The 20,445-nt window shown below is 50.5% G+C and overlaps 1 protein-coding gene across 3 annotated transcripts in view; it reads right to left on the reverse strand.

Moving 5' to 3' along the window:
• The window catches only part of LOC119462806 (dnaJ homolog subfamily C member 7), a 127,568-nt gene that overhangs the window by 77,061 nt on the left and 30,062 nt on the right, over window positions 1-20,445 (reverse strand). The window contains exon 1 of one of the 3 annotated variants that reach the window (XM_049667834.1): window positions 8,192-8,487. The exons of the other annotated variants lie outside the window; for them this stretch is intronic. Coding sequence (XP_049523791.1) covers window positions 8,192-8,472 — 281 coding nt within the window. The 5' untranslated portion in view covers window positions 8,473-8,487. Of the gene's footprint in view, window positions 1-8,191; window positions 8,488-20,445 lie in introns of those variants that run through there. 3 annotated transcript variants of the gene reach the window in all.

The following is a 20,445-nucleotide window of genomic DNA, read 5'->3' on the forward strand; positions in this document are numbered from 1 at the left end:
AGGGCGACTATCCCGCAAGTTTACTGACCTGAGGGACATCAGCTCTGGAAGCACATCTACAAGCGCTCTCCACAACGTCCGCGCCTTCAAATGATAGAAGAGCGGCAATACGATGTCCTGGTGGATCCTTAGGGAGCCAGCGATGAGATTTCCTGAGAACAGCGATGTGGAGGAAACAGTTTTATAGTACTACCGGCTGCTGTATACACAGAACGACGAAAAGACGTATCCCCAATGAGCTTCCAGGAATGAATATATTGGCGGGAGTCGAACAGTTTATGTTCGATTGTACAACGATCGACTAGGGTATGCGATTAAAACTGCAGAGAAGGAGATAGAGTGTGGATTGATTCATGGTACGTTCTTATGAAAATAGTGAAAATTTCTTCCACTATTATCCAGCGGAGGCAGCGCAGTATCACTCTGCGCAACGCCCCGCAAAATGTCTCGAGCACCGATGGGGCCCCGCGCAGGCTCCGCTCGGGCAACGCTGGTGCCCGTAATTTCCAATAGTGGACCTCTTCGATTTTCCACTTCTGGCTACCCGCGGGCTGCCAGAGCCAGCCAGAGCGCGCTCACCGGATGACGCGCCGCGCGCTCGTTTTACTAGGGCTGGAGAGAGCGAGAGTGAGTGAGAGAAAGAGAAAGAGAGAGTGAGTGAGAGAAAGAGAAAGAGAGAGTGAAAGAGAAAGAGAGAGTGAGTGAGAGAAAGAGAAAAGAGAGGGGGAGAGTGAAAAAAGGAGTGAAAAGAGAGTGAAAGAGAAAGAGAGAGAAGAAAGATTGAAGAGAGAGTGAAAGAGAAAGAGAGTGAGAGTGGGAAAGAGTGAAAGAGTGAGTGAGAGAAAGAGAAAGAGAGAGTGAAAGAGTGAAGAGAGTGAAAGAGAAAGAGAGAGTGAAAGAGTGAAGAGAGAGTGAAAGAGAAAGAGAGTGAGTGAAAGAGTGAAGAGAGAGTGAAAGGAAAGAGAGTGAGTGAAAGAGTGAAGGAGAGTGAAAGAGAAGAGAGTGAGTGAAAGAGTGAAGAGAGAGTGAAAGAGAAAGAGAGTGAGTGAAAGAGTGAAGAGAGAGTGAAAGAGAAAGAGAGTGAGTGAAAGAGTGAAGAGAGAGTGAAAGAGAAAGAGAGTGAGTGAAAGAGTGAAGAGAGAGTGAAAGAGAAAGAGAGTGAGTGAAAGAGAGAAGAGAGAGTGAAAGAGAAAGAGAGTGAGTGAAAGAGAAAGAGAGAGTGAAAGAGAAAGAGAGTGAGTGAGTGAGTGAGTGAAAGAGAAAGAGAGTGAGTGAAAGAGAAAGAGAGTGAGTGAAAGAGAAAGAGAGTGAGTGAAAGAGAAAGAGTGAGTGAAAGGAAAGAGAGTGAGTGAAAGAGAAAGAGAGTGAGTGAAAGAGAAAGAGAGTGAGTGAAAGAGAAAGAGAGTGAGTGAAAGAGAAAGAGAGTGAGTGAAAGAGAAAGAGAGGAGTGAAGAGAAAGAGAGTGAGTGAAAGAGAAAGAGAGTGAGTGAAAGAGAAAGAGAGTGAGTGAAAGAGAAAGAGAGTGAGTGAGTGAGTGAGTGAGTGAGGAAGTGAGTGAGTAAGAGAGAGAGTGAGTGAGTAAGAGAGAGAGTGAGTGAGTGAGTGAGTGAGTGTGTGTGTGTGTGTGTGTGTGTGTGTGTGTGTGTGTGTGTGTGTGTGTGTGTGTGTGTGTGTGTGTGTGTGTGTGTGTGTGTGTGTGTGTGTGGTGTGTGTGTGTGTGTGTGTGTGTGTGTGTGTGTGTGTGTGTGTGTGTGTGTGTGTGTGTGTGTGTGTGTGTGTGTGTGTGTGTGTGTGTGTGTGTGTGTGTGTGTGTGTGTGTGTGTGTGTGTGTGGTGTGTGTGTGTGTGTGCGCGCGCGCGCGCGCGCGCGCGCGCGAGTGTCATGAAGGCTTCTTCGCTCCGTCGTATGCTTGGCCAGGCGCTCTTGGGTGGCAGCTTGAGACGATGTGTTCTAACTATAGGCCGTTGATTTTAAAGAAATGCACTGGTTGAGTAATGGCCATCGGCCACACGTACATTAGCTTACTGCTCTCATGATCGACCAATTTTTCGTGTAAAACTTTTCGCTGGCCACAGGCGGCGTGCATTTTCATGCGCCAAACGCAGCCCCAGTTCCTTCAGCACAGGGACAGAATAGATGCACCACCAACCGAAACAAACTTTCTATCGAATTCAAGCATGTCGGCACGAAATTTTATGCTTGTAAGACGTACCCGATGTCCTGCTTTTTCGTGTCTTGTCAAATGACGACAAAACGCCAACTCATCGATGTCGCCGGTGGCCGACGTGATCGCTGCGAGCAGGAATCGTCGAGCAATCGCTTTGGCGATCACTTACGCGCGATTTCGCGCCTTGACATCGGACGCGTCGGAGGCCGTTTGTTGTGCTGTGCAAAGTGAGGTGCCCTGTGCGCGTACTGTGCCAAGTCGCGCCAAATCACGCAAAAGTGATCGTATTCCCGAATGCAACTATATAATTATGTTCTAGCGGGCAACGCATAAATGGGCCGACTACGCCCGGTGCGCCAGCCACGCCCCCCGCTGCCATGCTGGTAGCATGTTTACGTTTATCCCGTACGTGGTACAGTATACCCGTGGGCAGCTGTCCGGGTGTTCGATTTTGCAAACTTCAGGCAGCTTCGGGTTGTCTTGGGATCCCAGCCCACGTGACTTCTTATCAGGACCGGAACTAGCTGGCTGCCGTCTGGCTGCCAGCGGGCTGCCAGAACTCCGAAAATAGAAGCCCAGTGATGTAGACTTCCGCAAACTCGATTGATACCTGTGAGGACTCCACCCCTGTGAGGTCTCAAAGAATGTAGGTGCGGTTTTGAGCGCCCGGATTTGCCCTGTTGACTGCTACACGATGAGAGCACTGGCAGTTTGGCCAATCAAATATTGTATCTCATCATCATTATCATCGACTTGGGTGGCCGCAAGTTCACCAGAAACAGACTACGAAGCGCTTCTCGGTGAACCTAGACAGGATGCTGCATACTAAACAAATATTGTTTGTCGTACGCAAACAAACATAAGGCTCTCGAGTTGCAGAGGCTCCGCATTGAGGCTCGAACTCTCGGTCTTGTTGCGCTGGACACTGCTCGGCGTACCTCGGTTGAAAAGCCCGCAGTGCGATAGTGGTTGATCATTCCACCGTTCGCGTGGGAGAAATGGTGTCAAGTCACAGTACGCCTAGCACCGTGTCGCGTGCACTGCGTTCAACGCCGCCGCTCCCTGAGCACCGTGAACGTTCCAAGTGAGGATACTCCTGCCGCTCTGAATCCTTCTCGCTGACGAGAACTTGCTCTCGCGCAGTAAAAAAAGCCAAACACTCTTCATGTTTCTGTTAGTTTGTCAGCACGTAAAAATGAGAGAGAGAGAGAGAGAGAGAGAGAGAGAAGCACTAACTTCACTACAGGGATGTCTGCGTCCGTTGCCGCATTTTGCTGACTGCACACGCAGTGGCCGTCGAGCGCTACCATACGCGCGCAAGAGAAGTCGCACTATACGACGTGGCTCGCGGAAGGATGCATCCCACCGCAAGTTGCGCACGAGAATGCCGAGGACTAAACGATGGCTTCCCAACTGTATTTCTCGAAAAGGGGTCATCTTGTAAAACGGCCTCGTTTTGATGCGTTGGCATTCTAAGGCCTCATTCACACAGCCGTCTAACGCTCCGTCGCGTCACCGTCACGGCACCGTTTTCCGCCAGGGCGAGAGGGTTTCCGAGTCGTTTTCCCCTCGAAAACGAGTCGCCGGCGACGCAGAGCAGTGCTCTACGTCTCTGTCGCCAGCACGGTGAAGGGGCCCCGCCCCTTCAATAATGACCAATCAGAAATTAAAACGCCGTCGCTAAATACGGCCATTTTGCAAAGCTGAAGCTGGCAACACCAGCGGCTGCTAGTTTGTTTACAAGCGTTCCACGCGTGGCACATCGAAAACAGAGCTGTGTGTTTCGGTGGCGCTCAAATGTGCGACGTGGACAACGTCGAAGGACGAACTTGCGATCCCTGCACATGTTTCGCCCCCACGACTTCTTTGGCGCCGAGCTTTGCGCGCTTGTTGCTGTCTCCGCTTGCACAGCAAGAACAGCAGCAGAAAACCGCTCAGCATCATGAAAGTAGACCCGTCCCGCGGTACAGTGCACAAGAATATAAAGGTAGTTGGCCCAGCGGCGCCGGGAGCGTGAAGCCACCGATGTCAACTTGGAAACGGAGCAATACATTCAAATCGACGGTGCAACGCACTGGTGGCTCAGTGTAGCATCCGCGACCGCGTTCGCGCCCTTTCCGGTTGCTTCGACGCGGCGGTGATCGCTGTGCATGTTCGCGGCCTCTCTTTGCATGTGCAGCAATATGCGTTTTCCCTGTAGAACAGCAAGCGTCGCACCGTCGATTTCAACGTATAGCTCCGTTTCCAAGTTGACATCGACGTCTTCACCTCGCCCCGTTGCCGCTGGTGCGCAGTGAGCACACTACCCTTTTATTCTAGTACACTGTACCCGTGGTTGTTGTGGCTCGCCATTACACAATTTATTATTCTTAGTTTACGCAAACATCCCACCAACATCAAATTATTGAACGGATTCAATGCATAATGCAGGTTATATTTCTCTATGTTTAGGCGAACGTGGGACCGATCAGTCTACACTGTACAAAAGTGTGCTGCTGTCGACGACGCCACCGTCGTCGCCTATTCGTATACAGTGCTTCGTCACGCCTGCTGTACTAGGGTGCCTCGATGCCCAGCGCCGCTGGCATCGAGGCGCCCTATGCTGTACGTTTTTTTTTTTTTTTTTTTTTTTTTTTTTTTTTTTTTTTATATATACGTGACGGTGACGCGACGGAGCGTTTGACGGCTGTGTGTCGAATTTCTTTTATTTTTTGCGATTTCAAGCCCGGCTGGCCGCCAAGGGCTCGCAGTCACCGCGGCCGTGCGCAAAGCGTGATCACCCGCTTAGGTCACATTCGCGGCACGGAAATGCTAGCAGCGTTAGTAAAGGAAGGCAGCACACAAACAATGACCGGTCGAACGCGTGTCGCGGTTTCCCCATAATCGAAGAAAAAGAAAATAAAGGGGCGAGGAGAGTGGGGGGGGGGGAGGGGGTCGATGAGCAAAGCTTCTGGCTCGTTCCCTCCCAATTCACATACGCGCAAACCGCACCGACTTGAATAAAAACACTTGCATTAAAAAAAAAAAAGCTATTAATAACGGATGGCCGCAGAACTTTAATTTGGGTAGCCAGTTAAAACAAATGACACGTTGAAATTTTACTACTTCATAACGCTGCAAGAACTAAGAGAGGCATCGAAAGCTTTTGTAAACGGCTGTAAAACAAAAAATGCACATTTCGCACTACAGTGTACGTGCTTTTACGTGAATTTTTCAAACGTTACATTCAAAATTTACCAACCTATTTTATGGCCTTGCGTAAGTGTTAAATTTGTTCGCCGTAAACACTGTTTCATGTAGACTCTTTAGGCAATTGCGATATACCGGCAGTCCCACGTAACTTGAGCCAAACTTTAAAGATATGCAAATGCCACGTAGCTGGACAGAACCAAGGTAATGTTGGCCGACGCTTGGCGATACGCAGACTATCTTTTTTTTTCTTGCATTTTGCCTAATCACACAATTAGTCTTAATTAAAAAAGCCCGCGAATACACGCAAAGTGCCGCGAGCGGTCAGTCGCGCGGCAATTTTTCGTGTATTCGCGGGCTTCTTTCATGCTTGGAAGAACACTTGTGTAGCACGTATTCAGCAATACAAATCTGCATCGGGAGTTTTTTTCATGCTGCTCTACAATTTTCTCATTCACACTTTTCGTCGAATTGTAAGATTTGAGAAGTTGATTAATTAATTATGATTGTGTGATAAGACGAATTGCAAAAAAAAAAAAATCCGAGTATCTCCAAGCAACGGCAAACATTACCATAGTTCCGTCCAGCTACGTGGCATTTGTATATTTTGAAAGTTCGGCTCAAGTTAGGTGGGACAACCGGCCGGCATAGTATATTGACACGCATGCTTGTTTAGCTTTATCCGGTGACCGCATTTCACCGGCTAACAAATGATACAGGATATATATCGCTGAGCGCGAGACGCGCCTTTGCGTGTTTCTCGAATGTTATCGATGGCTCTATCTGCTACATATGTTGTCGCCGACCCTTGTGTAATCAAATTTTGCGAATGCTGGTGTACATGACTACCAGCGATTACGGGGCCAAGTGTAAATAGCCGACGTGTCTAATCCGCAGATCAGATTTCGAACGATCGCCGACTGTGCTCGCCGTTCTTGTTGTACTTGACTGTTTTCAGGTTCACCCAATAAACAGATACGTACTTTCATGATTAACAGTTTTCGCTACTAGGTTCTTCCACCGTCACTACAACGTTACAACATAATTAACATTTTTTATAAAGGTTTTTGTCAGTGCTTACCTAAATAGAAATTTTGCTAACGACAGTCAGAATACTAATTTTGTTTAAATTCGTTCAGTGGCTTTTTGACTAGAGAATTTCCATGTGCCACGCGATCCTGAATACGGAAACCGAAGTATCTGATGGGCTAAAAGGTAAGCGTTATACGAGTACTGAGAGCTCAGCAAATAGTTAAGACGCGGCGAGGAGCTTTATTGTGTAACGATTCGCTAGCACCATATATTTCATTAGACAGTTTTAGTTTCACGTACGTAAAAGCCTTACGCAGAACGTAGGGTGCCCCGTCGCGTCTCACGTATACGCACGCTAAATCTGCGCCTTTGCGTTGCGCGCCCCACTTACGTGACCGGCTCTGCGAGCTGCTCACGCGATATCTCGAAACAGCCGTGAGCAGTTTCAAGATCGCATCCGACCGTGCCGACGGTGCGTGTGGTTAGTCACCGTAGTGTTCTGCTGCGTGTTCGCGCTTTTCCAAGTCCATGAGAGCACAAATAATTAATGATCACTAAGAAAGCTGGGAGGCATTTTGCAGCTTAGGACCTTGCAGGCAGAGAACGCAGCACAAGGAAGCACGGACGCGCTGTTTGCGAGGTGCGAGAATCGTGCAATGGCTCCGATTTCGGCTCGTCTTGAACGAACTTGGCTGAAATAGCGTTCATGTCTGCCAGCAGAGGGCGCAAGTAGACATGCGGAAACAACGATCTATACTCTGTCAAGGCCTCCTGCAACAGACTGTTGCGTACGCGAAACTATAAGCGTCCCACGCATGCGGTGCGTAGCGTATGTAGAACTCTCACAATTGCGTGCGCAAAGCTTCTGCGTACCCGTGAAACTAAAACTCAATTTTTATCAGTCGCGCCGCGTGGCCAGCAGTGACAACGAGCAGTCATAACGTGGAACTCGGAGGTGACGATCACGTGGTATCGCAAAGCATTCCGCAAACAGACAATACACCTCACACGCAGTGCCGACCCTGTCCCTCCCACGCGCGTGCGTACGTGGTAAGCTGTACGCCAAAACAATTGTACGTGAACAATTTCAATAGTCAAGAAACAGGAAGCGCGACCAAAATTGGCGAGTAGGTAAACACAGGAGTCGGGCGTTGCTAGTGCATATTCGGGCAATGGTTACGGATAAGACCTCCGAGCAAAAAAAAAAAAAAAAAAAAAAAAAAAAAAAAAAAAAAAACGCACTGCCAAAATTACCGCCGGCTAATGGCACTATCAACGAAGCAACGAGGGCGTAAATAACCACGGAAAGCCTAAACAATGATACCCCAATGAAAACTTCCGTATGCTGTCCGATTATTCCACATGTTTTCCGTATTATTCTCGCTCAAGTTATCCTGTAGGAAACGTACGGTAGACAAAGAAACTGCACATATGGAATTTATAGACCCCATATGGAAACGCTCCAGCAAAGTGACTGAGTATAAGCCGATAAAAAAAATAAGAAAATCGTGCACGGCGGTCAAACCAGCCAACGACCGAGAGGGTTTATACAATCGAAGCGGTCGATATAAAAACAGCATTCGCTTGGAGCGATTCAACTCTTCGCGTACGCAGAGAAATCGCCGGTCGGCGTCGATCCGCAGCGTGGGCAGCCGCACAGCGGAAGCGCGCACAATCCGGGGACGGCCGGGGGCGGCAGCTTCACAACGACACAAGATAGGCGCACTCGAAAAAAAAAAAAATCATGCAGGGAAACCCTGCCAGGACCCCGGCTAGCGCGCGGGGCTCAACGCGCTCGGTTACCTGCGCCCGACGGCCCAGCCGCCGCCGCCGCCGCCGTAGGTTCCCCGGGGGGCTCGTTCCTGGCTTCGGCATCGGGCAGCCGCAGGCGATGCCACGCGGCCCTCGGGCCGTCTGCGGAACAGGGCATCGACGGAGCCGCAGCGCACTGCCGCACGACCCACGCCGTCCACCAGGAGCGAGGCGGCGACTACGCGACCACGGTGCTGCTGGCGCCGCAGAATGGGCATGACGGGGGGCCGCCGCTCGAAGTCGACTCGCGCGCGCCTCGTCGGCTCGGCCATTGCGTCTCTGTTGATCCCACAACCAACCGACAGAGCAGTTATTCTTGGGGCCCGCGCGCCGGCCGACCGCAGCCCACGGGCCAGAACGGGGGTGAGCGAAGGTACACGCACTGGCGAGGCAGGCGCGCGCGCTTTCTAAAGTCCTTGGTGACCTACGCGGGCAGGCTGCGCCCCTGACTGCATGAAATATCAACGAACGACGCCTTTCCGGTCGCCGCCACGAAGAAAAGAAAGAGAGAACCCGCCTTGGAAAGGCATGCCACTTTGGAGCTAGGCGACTCGGCGGCGAATTCACTGCCGCGATATAGGGGCAACAAAAAACACTCCGCAAGCCGACGATCCCGATATTGACGAAGAACGTGCATGACATGGCGCACACGGCGACATGACGAGAAAATCAGAAAAAATTAGGAGAGGAAAGGGGGGTGGGGGTAACAACCGCGAGGAACACGATTGCGCTTTTTAACACACTTGTGAAATGCTTTCTACTCGCACCCTCACTTTTGGAAAGCAATGTCCAGGACACTACACACGATTACTTCAACCTCGACGACAATAGTCGCAGTATATGCCCGAAGTGCAGTGAAATAGTGTTCACGTCAGTTGAAGTGTCGCGAATAATTGTTAGCGCACTGCGAACAGGGCCTACACACCACACTAGCCCGACAGCTCAACTCTTAAAAGTGTCGTGCCAGTGCAGACGTTCACATCCACTAAAGACACGGCCCCCGGACGACACCCAGGCTTAGAGGTTTTAAAAGAGGCAGCTGCAGTGGAAGAATCAAAAGAGCAGAGACGCGGTTTCAAGGACTCCCAGGCACTCCCACTCAGTTTAGAGCGAGGACCAGGGCCGAAGGCAAAAAAAGGGGGTGACACGTTACGTATGTAGGTTGCGGCATTGCGTGCATTATGCATGGCTAAGCAGGCGGCTCGAAAAGCGATCCTAGGGACACGCACTTGCATCACACGCGCGACGGGGCGCCCGCAGCGCGCGCGGCATTTACGATTCATTCGCCAGCGCACTGCCTAATGATGCCTTCCAAGCCATGGTTCCGCTCTCACGATTGAGAAGCTTGGCGTACAGACAGATGAGGTCATGGCCCATTTAAAACACTGATGGCGCATGCACGTACTACTGTACCCGATGACCGACCGCTACACGCGGATTGCGACATTTTTTCTTTTCTTTTTCTTTGGTTGGTGTCGAAAACTCATAAAGCATTCTGCGCTTCACGCTAAAATGCTGCTTCACGAATGTATGCTGCTAAAATGCAGCATACATTCACTCTAAAAATGTCACGGATACAGATTAACCTGAGCAGCCCAGAATTTCGGAGAACTCCCACGTGCTTCCTTAAGTGCTAAAACAGTTGAAAAGAATACTTCTCTTTTTTTTTCCATGTATATATAAAAAAAAACTTCGAAATGCACGCGCGGATTCAGACGTGAAACAGCAAAAATGTAGAACCTCAACGCACAACAGATGGTCACAAAGTTTAATGTAAGCCTGTTAGGTATTACCTTGTACCGTAATCATTTCAGACGTTATACTAAAACAAAAATTCAGTGGAGATCGAGTGGTAAATGCATTAGCATTACGTCGCGTCTCCGAGATATCGGGTCCATGATTTAAACAGTGTTCGGCACATTGCTAAGCGTTGTTCAGGAGCTCAATAGACAGACATCCTGCCTCTTCGAGAAGCGAAGTGCATCTGATGGTGGTCCGGAGCACACCACCTCTACCACGTGAACCTCACAAACACACTTTTTTTTTTTTTCACTTTCACACTCCTAATGCCCTAACGCAGTAACATTAAACAAAAATGTCTCAGTTTCGCCCGAAAGGCGAAGCATCGATTGCGATAGCAAATTAGGAGAGCGCTATTCGGAGTAGGGATAGTAGTTTTATCGGCTGCATAAACTTGGACACATTGGCTTACTAACTGAATTAAAAATCGTGGTGTCAGCGCGCACAAGCAAACATGAATAGATCACACTGAATGACCGCAGCCAACGACTGTCAAAACGCTGGCAGCAAGCGCAAGTTCGCGCGGTCTATCGCTTCAACTCGCCGTTGAGGTGCCCTCCCCCCGAGAGGCAGTTACGGCGCTGTACTTTTCTCCTATTTCGAAGAATCACTCACACACACACACACACACACACACACACACACACACACACACACACACACACACACACACACACACTATCGCTTTAACGGAAACTGAGCGGCAAATGCACAGCCCATACAAAGGTCAGAGCCGTGTGGAGATAAGAGACGGTGCGTGCGACCGCCGGGCATAGAAGTTGTTGGCAGAGTAGAAGCTGCCCCCCCCCCTCCCCCGTCTTCCCGTTTCTTGCTTTCGCGTGGGAGATTGCGTGGTAAGATACGCCTTTGGCGCCGGAGCACAGCGCCGCCCCGCCTCCCTCCCTCCCTCCCTCCCATACCCCGACGGCCTTTCGCGGGACGGTCGCGTTTGCTTTCCGCCGTGCGTTCGCCCTCCGTGATAGCTAGCGTCCCCCGCGCGCTTTCGCTCGCGCATACGGCGCGCGGCGACGATTTTATCGCCCTTGGAATCTATACGGAACCTCACGGCGACGACGACGGCGACGACGACGGCAGAAATCCGGTTGAAGTGTCTATCGCAATAAAACAAAACAATACACACACATGTGAGTTGACCAGTGCAAGTTCTCAACCATGAGCAACGGGGAAACCACACGCGCCACAGCAAGGGCAGGAACTACCCTGTAGCGAGTGATTACAGACGGCTAAGTCAGCGCTTCTTCGCACCGCTCACTCCCTCTCCCTTATCGGCTCGCATGTGCAACTCCTCGCCGGGCTCCCGACGTCCCCGGGCCAAGCTCACATGATTCCCGACCTCCAATTTCTCTCCAGCCCTATCGACTTGCCTGCCGCGGGTTTCCGCCATTGCCAACTCGGTCTATCTCGCGCACACGGTGTCAAGGAATCCGAGAATCCCAGACGGGCTATCTTCATTCACCCACACGTCTACATCTCATTCGCGCATTCGCCGCCTCCGTGATGTCACAGGTAGTATATCACAGTTGTGTCGGGCACCCCAATGGCTCTCGCATACTTGTGGTCCTGCCCTCCTACCCCAAGCTTTTATACTTTTACTCACGGGTGTGCTTACGTACAGTGCTCAGCAATTGAAACGCTAATCTCGGACCGCATGGCGGACGGCACTTCCTTGCGCCACCACCGGTGAAGGACTGAATGCAGCCACAATACATCACAAAGGCTAACGCGTTCATGCGGTGCAAAAATGAATCAGCTCGGTGTCCCCAGCACCCACCGCGGTGGTGCAATAAAAGCGTTCTCCAGGTAGCAAGTGAAGAGCGTTGAGCAGAAGAGATGCACACAAGATAAATGATATTTTGGTGGGACAAGACCAATCATAAAGTCAGTGGCGATTTAGCGGCACATGGGAAAGGAATGCGTCAGCATTATTGCGTCGCAACTATTTGAGGTCCTGGAGCCATGATTTTAAACCGCGTTCACCACATTGCAAAGTGGTGTACAGCAGCTCACTCGACACACGTGATGCCTCTTCACGAGGCGCGAAGTGCAACTGGCGGTGCATGGTCAGGAGCAGATCATCGTCAGTTGCACTATATATACAGACACACACACGCTCGTAGAAGCTCTCCCATCCCCTCACTTCCTCTACCACGTGACCGGCTTCGCACACACTTTTTTTTCCCCACTCCTAAGGCTAACACATTCAAAGGTGTAACATTTTTGATACTATAAATTTTCTTTCTCGCACGGTTTGCAAGCAGCAACACGCGATCGAGCTGCCGCAAACCAGTGGCGTCAGAGGGTGCGTCGATCGACGACCATCCACTGATCAGCTGGCTGCCCGAACTTCACCTCGACCTACAAGGCTAAAAAAAAGAACAACACACGGCGATGTGTTGTATCTTATTTTCCCTCCCGTTCACGAGCAGTTTCTGCGTTAGCATGAAGCAACTTAGCCCACTCGCTTTACCTGAAGTACGCCTTTATCAACTGCTGGCGGGTTGCCGAGTTTCGGCACAATAAAGCACAATAAATAGGAACAGCTAGGGGTTCAATGAATTACGTGTTTATGAATTACGGCAATTCGCAAGAAAAGCGTCCCAGGAACAACGCAAGCATTGCCTACTAGATGGTGTAGACAGCCTACATAGGGCTGCCCTCAAGGCCGGAAATGGTCGTCAGGTGCGAGTGTTGCCCCCCCCCCCCCCCAACGGATGGTGTCTTTTTATTGCGATAGCAATTATATGGACACTTCAACCGGATTTCTGCCGTCGGCGTCGCCGTCGGCGTCGCCGTGAGGTTCCCTATAGATAAAATCTTCGCCGCGCGCCGTATGCCCGAGCGGAAGCGTGCGGGGACGCGCGCTATCACGGAGAGCGAACGCACTCAATCTCCCACGCGCAAGCAAGGAAGCGGGAAGCCAGCGCCGGAGGGAGCGGGGGGGGGGGGGGGGGGGGCGCACTTCTACTCTGCCAACAACCGCGCTCGTCGCTCGCTCGCACCGTCGCTTATCTCCACACGGCTCTGACCTTTATGCGCCGTGCATTCGCCGCTCAGTTTCCGTTGAAGCGATAGACCGCACGTACCTTCGCCCGCTGCGGCGTATATGCGCTTGCTGCCAGCGTTTTGACAGTCGTCTGCAGTCATTCAGTGTGATCTATTCATGCTTGTTTGTGCGCGCTCACACCACGCTTGTTCAATCAGTTAGTAATAGTCGGGCCATATTTTCCAACGCACGCTACGCATGCAATGCTGCCCGGGTCGGCAGTGCAGCGCTACAGGTGTGTCCCTTCACACGCGCTGCCCACGGGAAGCGCTTCTCATCAACACCACCGTTTCACACGCGCCTTCTCGTGGTCATCGAGTCTCTCTTCATGTCGGTCTACTTACGCCGTAGCACACCTGCTTACTTAATCAGCTCATGTTTACTACAATTCATATTGCTACCAAAGCCGCTCACCTTACTTCGTATGACATTGCTGTGTTGCTATCGCATTCATTGCTTCGCCCTTAGGGCGAAACTGACATATTTTTCATAGACAACGAACTCTGCCCAATGCAGTCCGATAAGGAATCAACAAGAATTTCAAGCCTGTTAAAGCCAGCTTATCAAAAGTTAAGAAAACCATGACTTCTTTCTGTGAAGAAGTTGGCTGTGAAAGATTAGCTAAACAGATTAAAAAGAGCAAAAATGATTCTGTTACAGCTTTCTTCAGTGCCAAGACCCGTAAGGTTGGCGTCCCGTTTCGAACGATTATTAGTGAACGCGATACGTGGCAATATTAATTTAGTAGTTTTTTTGCTGAAAGCTCTGAAGCTTGTTGATTTTAATTATCCTTTCTTGTCTTGAATCACGGGTGCAGTTTTTGATTATTTCCGCGGAAGCCAAACAATAATAGGCTATGCGTTCTCCATTGACGTGAATTACCTTTTTTACTCGGTTCCACATCCTGAGCTTCTAAAAGCGTGTCACGAAGAGGCATAATTTCGAGCTATAGACACGCCGATTAACGGGCGCTAAAAACGTCGTGGTCTCACGGTGCGGCATAGTTTCGAGATAGCGACACACCGATTAACGGGCGCCAAAAACGTCGTGGTCTCACGGTACGGCATAGTTTCGAGACAGCGACACACAGACGGGCGCAGTATGGCCGGCGGCCGCTGTTGCGTCTGTGCTTGTCAACGGACCCAAGTGTGTGCGTGTGTGTCTGTGTAGTGCAGTGCGGGGGCGCGACCTCTGACAGCCTAGACTGAAGCGCACTCTAAGACTGAAGTGTGGAATCGCTCTACTTTGCTGGAATCGGCTCTGTGCAAGTCATATGTGCATATGATGTAGGCGAGTTTTCGCAATTAGCTTAAGAGACCTTTAAGGGCTGGCTTCCCTCAGTCTGTGTCTTAAATTCTGCGATTGAGTCCCTGCTGCAAAAGTTGAACGTTAGCGCTGCCAATGTGAAAGCGCACTCCAAGGAAAGGGAGCGTGTTAAGCCAGAGGTAGTCCCTTAAGTGCACCGTGTGAGCCATAACCTCAAGAAGGTGGCTACCAGATATGGCATTCCCGTTGTCTTTTCAGCTCCCAACAAGTTTGCCCAATTGTGCCCTCGTATCAAACGCGATGGGCCGCGGGGCTGCCAGAAGCAGCACACCAACCCTGTCAGGCGCTGTATTGAAGGGGGGTGGTCTATGAGATACCAATAGACTGCGGCAAGTCCTACATTGGACAAACAAGACGATGCATTAATGACAGGCTGAGGAAGCATGATAATAGTATTGATAAGTGAGCCACGCTTTAAGCAAGTATCGATTCTGGGCAAAAGTGGGTACAAAACTTCCAGGGAGTTGTTGGAAGCTTTCTTTATTGAAAAGAAAGGGTCTGATTGTGTTAGCTATACATCCATCACATTGTATTCAGCAGAAATGTGATTTCTTGAAAATGTTATGACCATATCCCAGGTAGCACACAGTCTTCAAAACGTCAGATTAATGGATTCAACGTCTAAAACAGATTTTTGACCAAAATCGACGCTTTAAAAACGTCGCAGGCACGACAGCTTAAAAACGAGGGGTGAATACGTTTTGAAAACGTCTTCATAAGACTAGCCGTATCTGTTCAATTACCTAGCGTACCGGGTTTTCGACGGCGCCGTTTTTGGCGGGAGAATTCGTCATTTATCGAGCGGCACTCGGTTGCGGCAGTTGCTGCTGTATTCGCATTGCATTAGCATGGGTTCGGATAGGAAAACGAAGCCTTTTGTGGTGTTGACCTCTCGTCAGAAGAGACGAAGGATAGAAAATGAAGTTGACACCGCAACGGGAAGTGTTTTACACCACAAAGAAATGCAGCGCGAGTGCAGTAACCTTGAAGCCGCTCTTCGTAACACGGACAACGGCTCCACATCGACCTCAGAGCAGCGCTGCCAGTCAGCATATCGTGCTGGTGTTAAGGCTGATCCCTACAGCGCATCCACAACATCAATAGCTTTCGCTTTTTCAAAAACTTTATCATCACCCAATCCTTTCTGCCGATATTTTTCAGTACCTTGCAGTCATCTTTCCTTGCCGCGATCATGCTAAGTTAAAGGACCGATATGTCGCTTTCATCATTTTGCAAATTTATTCATACCACGCCCTATCGTCGAATGGAACCACTTGTCATCGTACGTCGCTACTGAAGGAAACGCAGCAAAATTCGAAGAGCTGCTACACACTGAGCGCACTGCCTGACCGCACTGCCTGACCTAATTGATTTGTGTTTACTTTTTCTCGCGTTTTGTTTTCACAGTTTCTTACAAACAGATATAATTTACCGATGACGTTAAAATTTTTCTCCTGTACCATTTTGTAAGCATTATTTATGCGCCGTATTTATTAGGCTTTATTCATATTACGCATAAATAAAAGTATCGAGTTAATGAGCGAACAACACTTTCGTTGCCACCGGAGGAATACATCGGTACAGCCGTTACTAGGAACGGTGCTCTGCAGAAAGTTTTGTGGCTAATGATACTGTGAGCACCATGTATAGAAAAGAATGTGCAGAAACCATCGTCGGTGATCGTCAGTACAAGCGAATAGCCCGAACGAGCGAGCGAACGAAAGAACGAGAGAGATGCGAGGGAAATATAGTTAGCGAGAGCGAACGAACTAACGTTTTCCTTGCAAATCAACAGTCCGACGACCGACCGACGACACCTGATCAAGCATAAAAACAGCCGGACACAGAAATATGCGCTTTAATATTGTTGGAAGTCAAACGGAAAGGGCTCGCCACGCTTGGGCGCATATCGTGGTGTGATTGCGCCTGCTGAGATGCGCCGATCGTCTCTTAAGACGCTGCAACACATGCGGCGCGTCCGAAATATAGGGGGGAATTAATGGGGTGCGGTAATGAAAGGCCTGCGAAAGGCACCGTGGCCACTTCCAGCTCAACGCTCGAGGTTGAAACAGAGTGGCATCGAACAAACGAGCCAGCGCGCCAAAAAGAACGGAAGAGAGGGCGGCGTCTGGCGCGACGCGAATCGCAGTGGATAAATAGAAACGCGCAACACGCACGACGCGCATGCCAAGCCCGCACAAACGCGCGCTTCAACAGCCCATGACCTCCGAGATTTGCACGCGCAAACAATCTCGGAGGCTACTAACACCCGATCAACACGAACCAACCTTACGCAAGGTGGCGATACCGCCGTCACAACGGTCACAAGACCACGGTGTACATGTCCAAGCTTGCGGCCGCGGCTTCCGGCTCCCGCGTGAAACCGGCCTGTACAAAGTTCCGTAATTGCGCTTGGTTTGGGCTGTCGTGTGTTTCTGCCTGTTTTCGGTTGTGCTGTCCTTTGTCATTGTGATGACTGAAAGAAAACGATGACGACGAAGTGCGCGCGGTTTCTTTCGCGATTCGACCACGCATGTGAGAGATCTCGCGAAATCGGCGATGGCCAAGTTGTATTCGTCCACGTATGGCGAGCACGTGGCGAAATGCTTCGTGGCGAGACACGCGGCTAGTCAGCGGGAGACGGAAGACAGCAGGCCGACGTGTCGGACGCCGACAATCAAGGCTCCAAGGAACGCGGTCGTCTATGGAGCTGCCGCCCGACTGTTGCCCTTCGTCAAGGCGTTCGCCAGCGCAAATTCTGCAGCTCGGAGCGTGGCTTGGCCATGCTGTGCTACCACTTGCCGCGAGCATTGCGGATCGCGGACAAGGAGGCTCCTTGGTCAGCTGCTGTTCGGCGGAGCACGGTTCGTGGCCTAGCTAATGACCGCATATGCGCCGAGCACTGCGGCTCGGCGCGCAAGCTGTCCGCTGGGCAGGCTGACAATTACTGCAACGTGCACTGCGGCTCGGATGCACGCTGACCGATGAGCGCCAGTGAGCGGTCGTTTCAAGATCGGTCGTCTCCGGTCCGGTTCGGTCGGTCCGCATCATCTCCAACATCGAGGCGTGTCCGACGTCGTCACGTCATCGCCCCTCACTTCGGCAAGCCCTCGTATCATGTACACCGTACCGTGAGCTCTCTTGACTGTTTCTTTCTCGGACTCCTATCAACCCTGCCTGTTCTTGCCTTGTATGTATGTCGTGTCATGCGGCGTAAGGTTTTGTGTGGTTGTAGTTTGATTTTATAGTTTTCGTAAGTGTAGTTTGGTTTTAGTTTTCATACAGGTAGCTTGGATTTTCCCATCACGAGTTCGACTGCTTTTGCGTCCTTTTCGTCATCGCGCGGCACGACAAACAAGTGTGACGAATGTCCTCGTGATTTTCTTTACAGTCATGCAAGTACTGCAGTGTTGTGCTGTCTTATTCGACACTGCGTGTGCAGTGATTTGTTTGTATGGTTTTAATTTGTTGAGCAGCATAGTTTTGCATTAAAGAGCGCCGAGTGGAGGGCACTAATTTGGTCTCCAATCCGATTCTCATGTCGCTATGTGAGGATCCTTTTCAATGATGTTGTATTTGAGGCGTTAAGCTCAGTATGAGGATGAAGGTCAGAAGAAATGTTGCTTTTGTGTGCCTGGCATCGGGATCCGCCGTCAAGAGTGAAACTATCAAGTTTGGCAGGATGCGAAGAAAGGCGGGAATTGCTGTCTCTGCGGACTTTGCCTATATCCTCTAGACAGCTGTGATCGCGGTGTTTCAGATTCCCGTTTTGCAAGAATGTTGCAGACAAGAGAACTGACATACAGGCTTTTTGCTAATGATTCGTTACGGGTACGGTAGCGCAAGAGATGAGGTCAAGTGCCCGTCCTATTCCCGGCAAAGTTCTGACTGGTGTTGTAGAAGTCTGTTGCCAGATTGCCTGCCAAATTTGACGCGGGAAAACACCGTTAAATATAGCGACCGCATTGACGCCGTTTCCGAGGCGCACAGAGTCGCCAGCTCCCGGTAGTACCGTAATTTTGCTCCATTACCCGTGCGCTTTGTGCGGGCCCGTTATCCGACGGTACGAAGCGAAACCGATACGCGTCGCATAACACTCGGGCCGCTTTTTTGCGCGATGGGTGCTACGCGTGTACGTGTTAAAGCTTTAGCTAAATCTGAAACAGACGCGTCGCACAATCTTCGGGGCGCTCCCTTGCGCTGCGCGCGCTGGCTGCGATGGGACGACGCGAAACCGAGACGCGTCGCATAAAGGCTGTTTCACATGGTGCGATTTTGCACTGCGATTGTCGCAGATGCGAAATTCGCAACGGCCATTTCACATGGTGCGATGTCAACAATGCGATTATGCGACGCCCAGGGTTGCTTGCTGCCAGATTTTGTCACACACGCCGCATAAATTCGTTTAATGTAATGAAAAAGACGTGCGTTTTGTAATTTAAAAGCGCTTCAAAGTTTAGTTTGTTTTGGAGTGCGCAACAGCGGTTTGTGAAGTTCAATACGAGGAGAAATGGCGGACGTAAACAGCTGTTCGCAGGTGGTCGTTCAGCGTTGTGTGCTGTCTCTGTGTGTGTTTTATGCCTGTGTCGTTCTACCTGCGGTTAAACAAATTACAAGAGGACCTATCAACAAGCCCTTATAGCTGTTGTCATCGCATATGCAGTATTCGGGATTCGGCGGAGTCGTCATGTCAACGCAGAGACCCTCGCGCTACCCGTGATTAACGTCAGCTTCTGAAAAACGGATGTGTGTGTATTGCTCGTGATTGCGCATTAGTGGTTCCTGCTCCTAGCAATATTCTTGCACCAAACTTAGCAGCAAGCACCAACCCAAAAGCTCACGTCTGCCCCTGAACAAAGCCGCAAATGATCTGTGTGTATGTCACAAAAGAGCGCGTAAACCAAGCGCGCGCCGAGTGTCACGCAAGCCAGCGAAAGAACACGCCGACCCCGCGGCAACTTCAACAGAGGGGGAGAGCGCATACGCCTCAAGGAACAACGCTAACGGCGCCGAAACGTCTGGAAGAGACTCGACGGAGCGACGTTAACCGGAGAGAGAGAGAGAGAGAGAGAGAGAGCACACGCGCGCGCCGAGACACCTTCTCACCCGGCGAGTCGACAGACATTACTACCGCGTGAGCATACACCAACAGGATGAGTCATCACCCCCCCCCCCCCTCGAGAAGGCTCCGACAGCGGCGGTCGAAGGTACGAGAAAAGAGTAGAAGCTTCCCAAGCTTTGGCCATGCTACGAGATCACGACACCGATAGGAAAGTTCAAGAACGCCTGTGGAAGCTATATAACCGCCGTGCGAGAATCGGATGGAGGAATCCAGGAATTCAGTAATTCAGGAGTTGAGTCCGCACCGGTGAAGTGATGTAACGTGAAGACCGAGCGTCTGCGGAAGAAGGGCATTCCCCGGCAAGCTAGTCGACGAGTTCATCGAGCGTCTGCATTTCCGGAAGAAGTTCTTTCTTCGAGATTTGCCCCCAAGTTACGCCGAGATCGTCTGACTTCCAAGACCAACACTGGTGAATACGATTGGACACTTAGTGTTCCCTTTTATTTTGTGTTTTACGTGTTGGACTCTCAGTGCTTGCCGTTATTTTCTTGTGTTTGTTAATACCCATCTGATTTGTATTGTGTTGTGTCTAGCCTAAGTGTGCAAGTGTGTGTGTAACTGCCTTGTGTGAAGAATATATTTTGTTGTGTTTTGACAACTCTGGGCTCTGACTCGGTCTTTGGACAGCAACCGGCGTTCGCTGGCGCACCAGAGGGCCCACTCTTAATTGTCCTTGCTTTCGTGGGATTATTTTCGGAAGCTGATAAGTCGGCTTTGGAATTTAGTCCGGCGTCTGCGCCTCGTTCACCGGGGTCTGTGACAGTGTAATTACTGAACGTGCAATGGAATTTGTGTTTTGAACGTTTATCTTAGCGCCAGCCTGGCTCGTCCGTCTGGGTGCCTGTGCTGTAATTATTCATACAAGTGCTCTCTGAATATTTCGAAAGGCGTAAAAGCCGACACCACATTTTTTTTAGTAGCTGCAGTCACTTG

Source organism: Dermacentor silvarum, chromosome 1 (assembly GCF_013339745.2).
Source record: "Dermacentor silvarum isolate Dsil-2018 chromosome 1, BIME_Dsil_1.4, whole genome shotgun sequence".
Lineage (NCBI taxonomy): Eukaryota > Metazoa > Arthropoda > Arachnida > Ixodida > Ixodidae > Dermacentor > Dermacentor silvarum.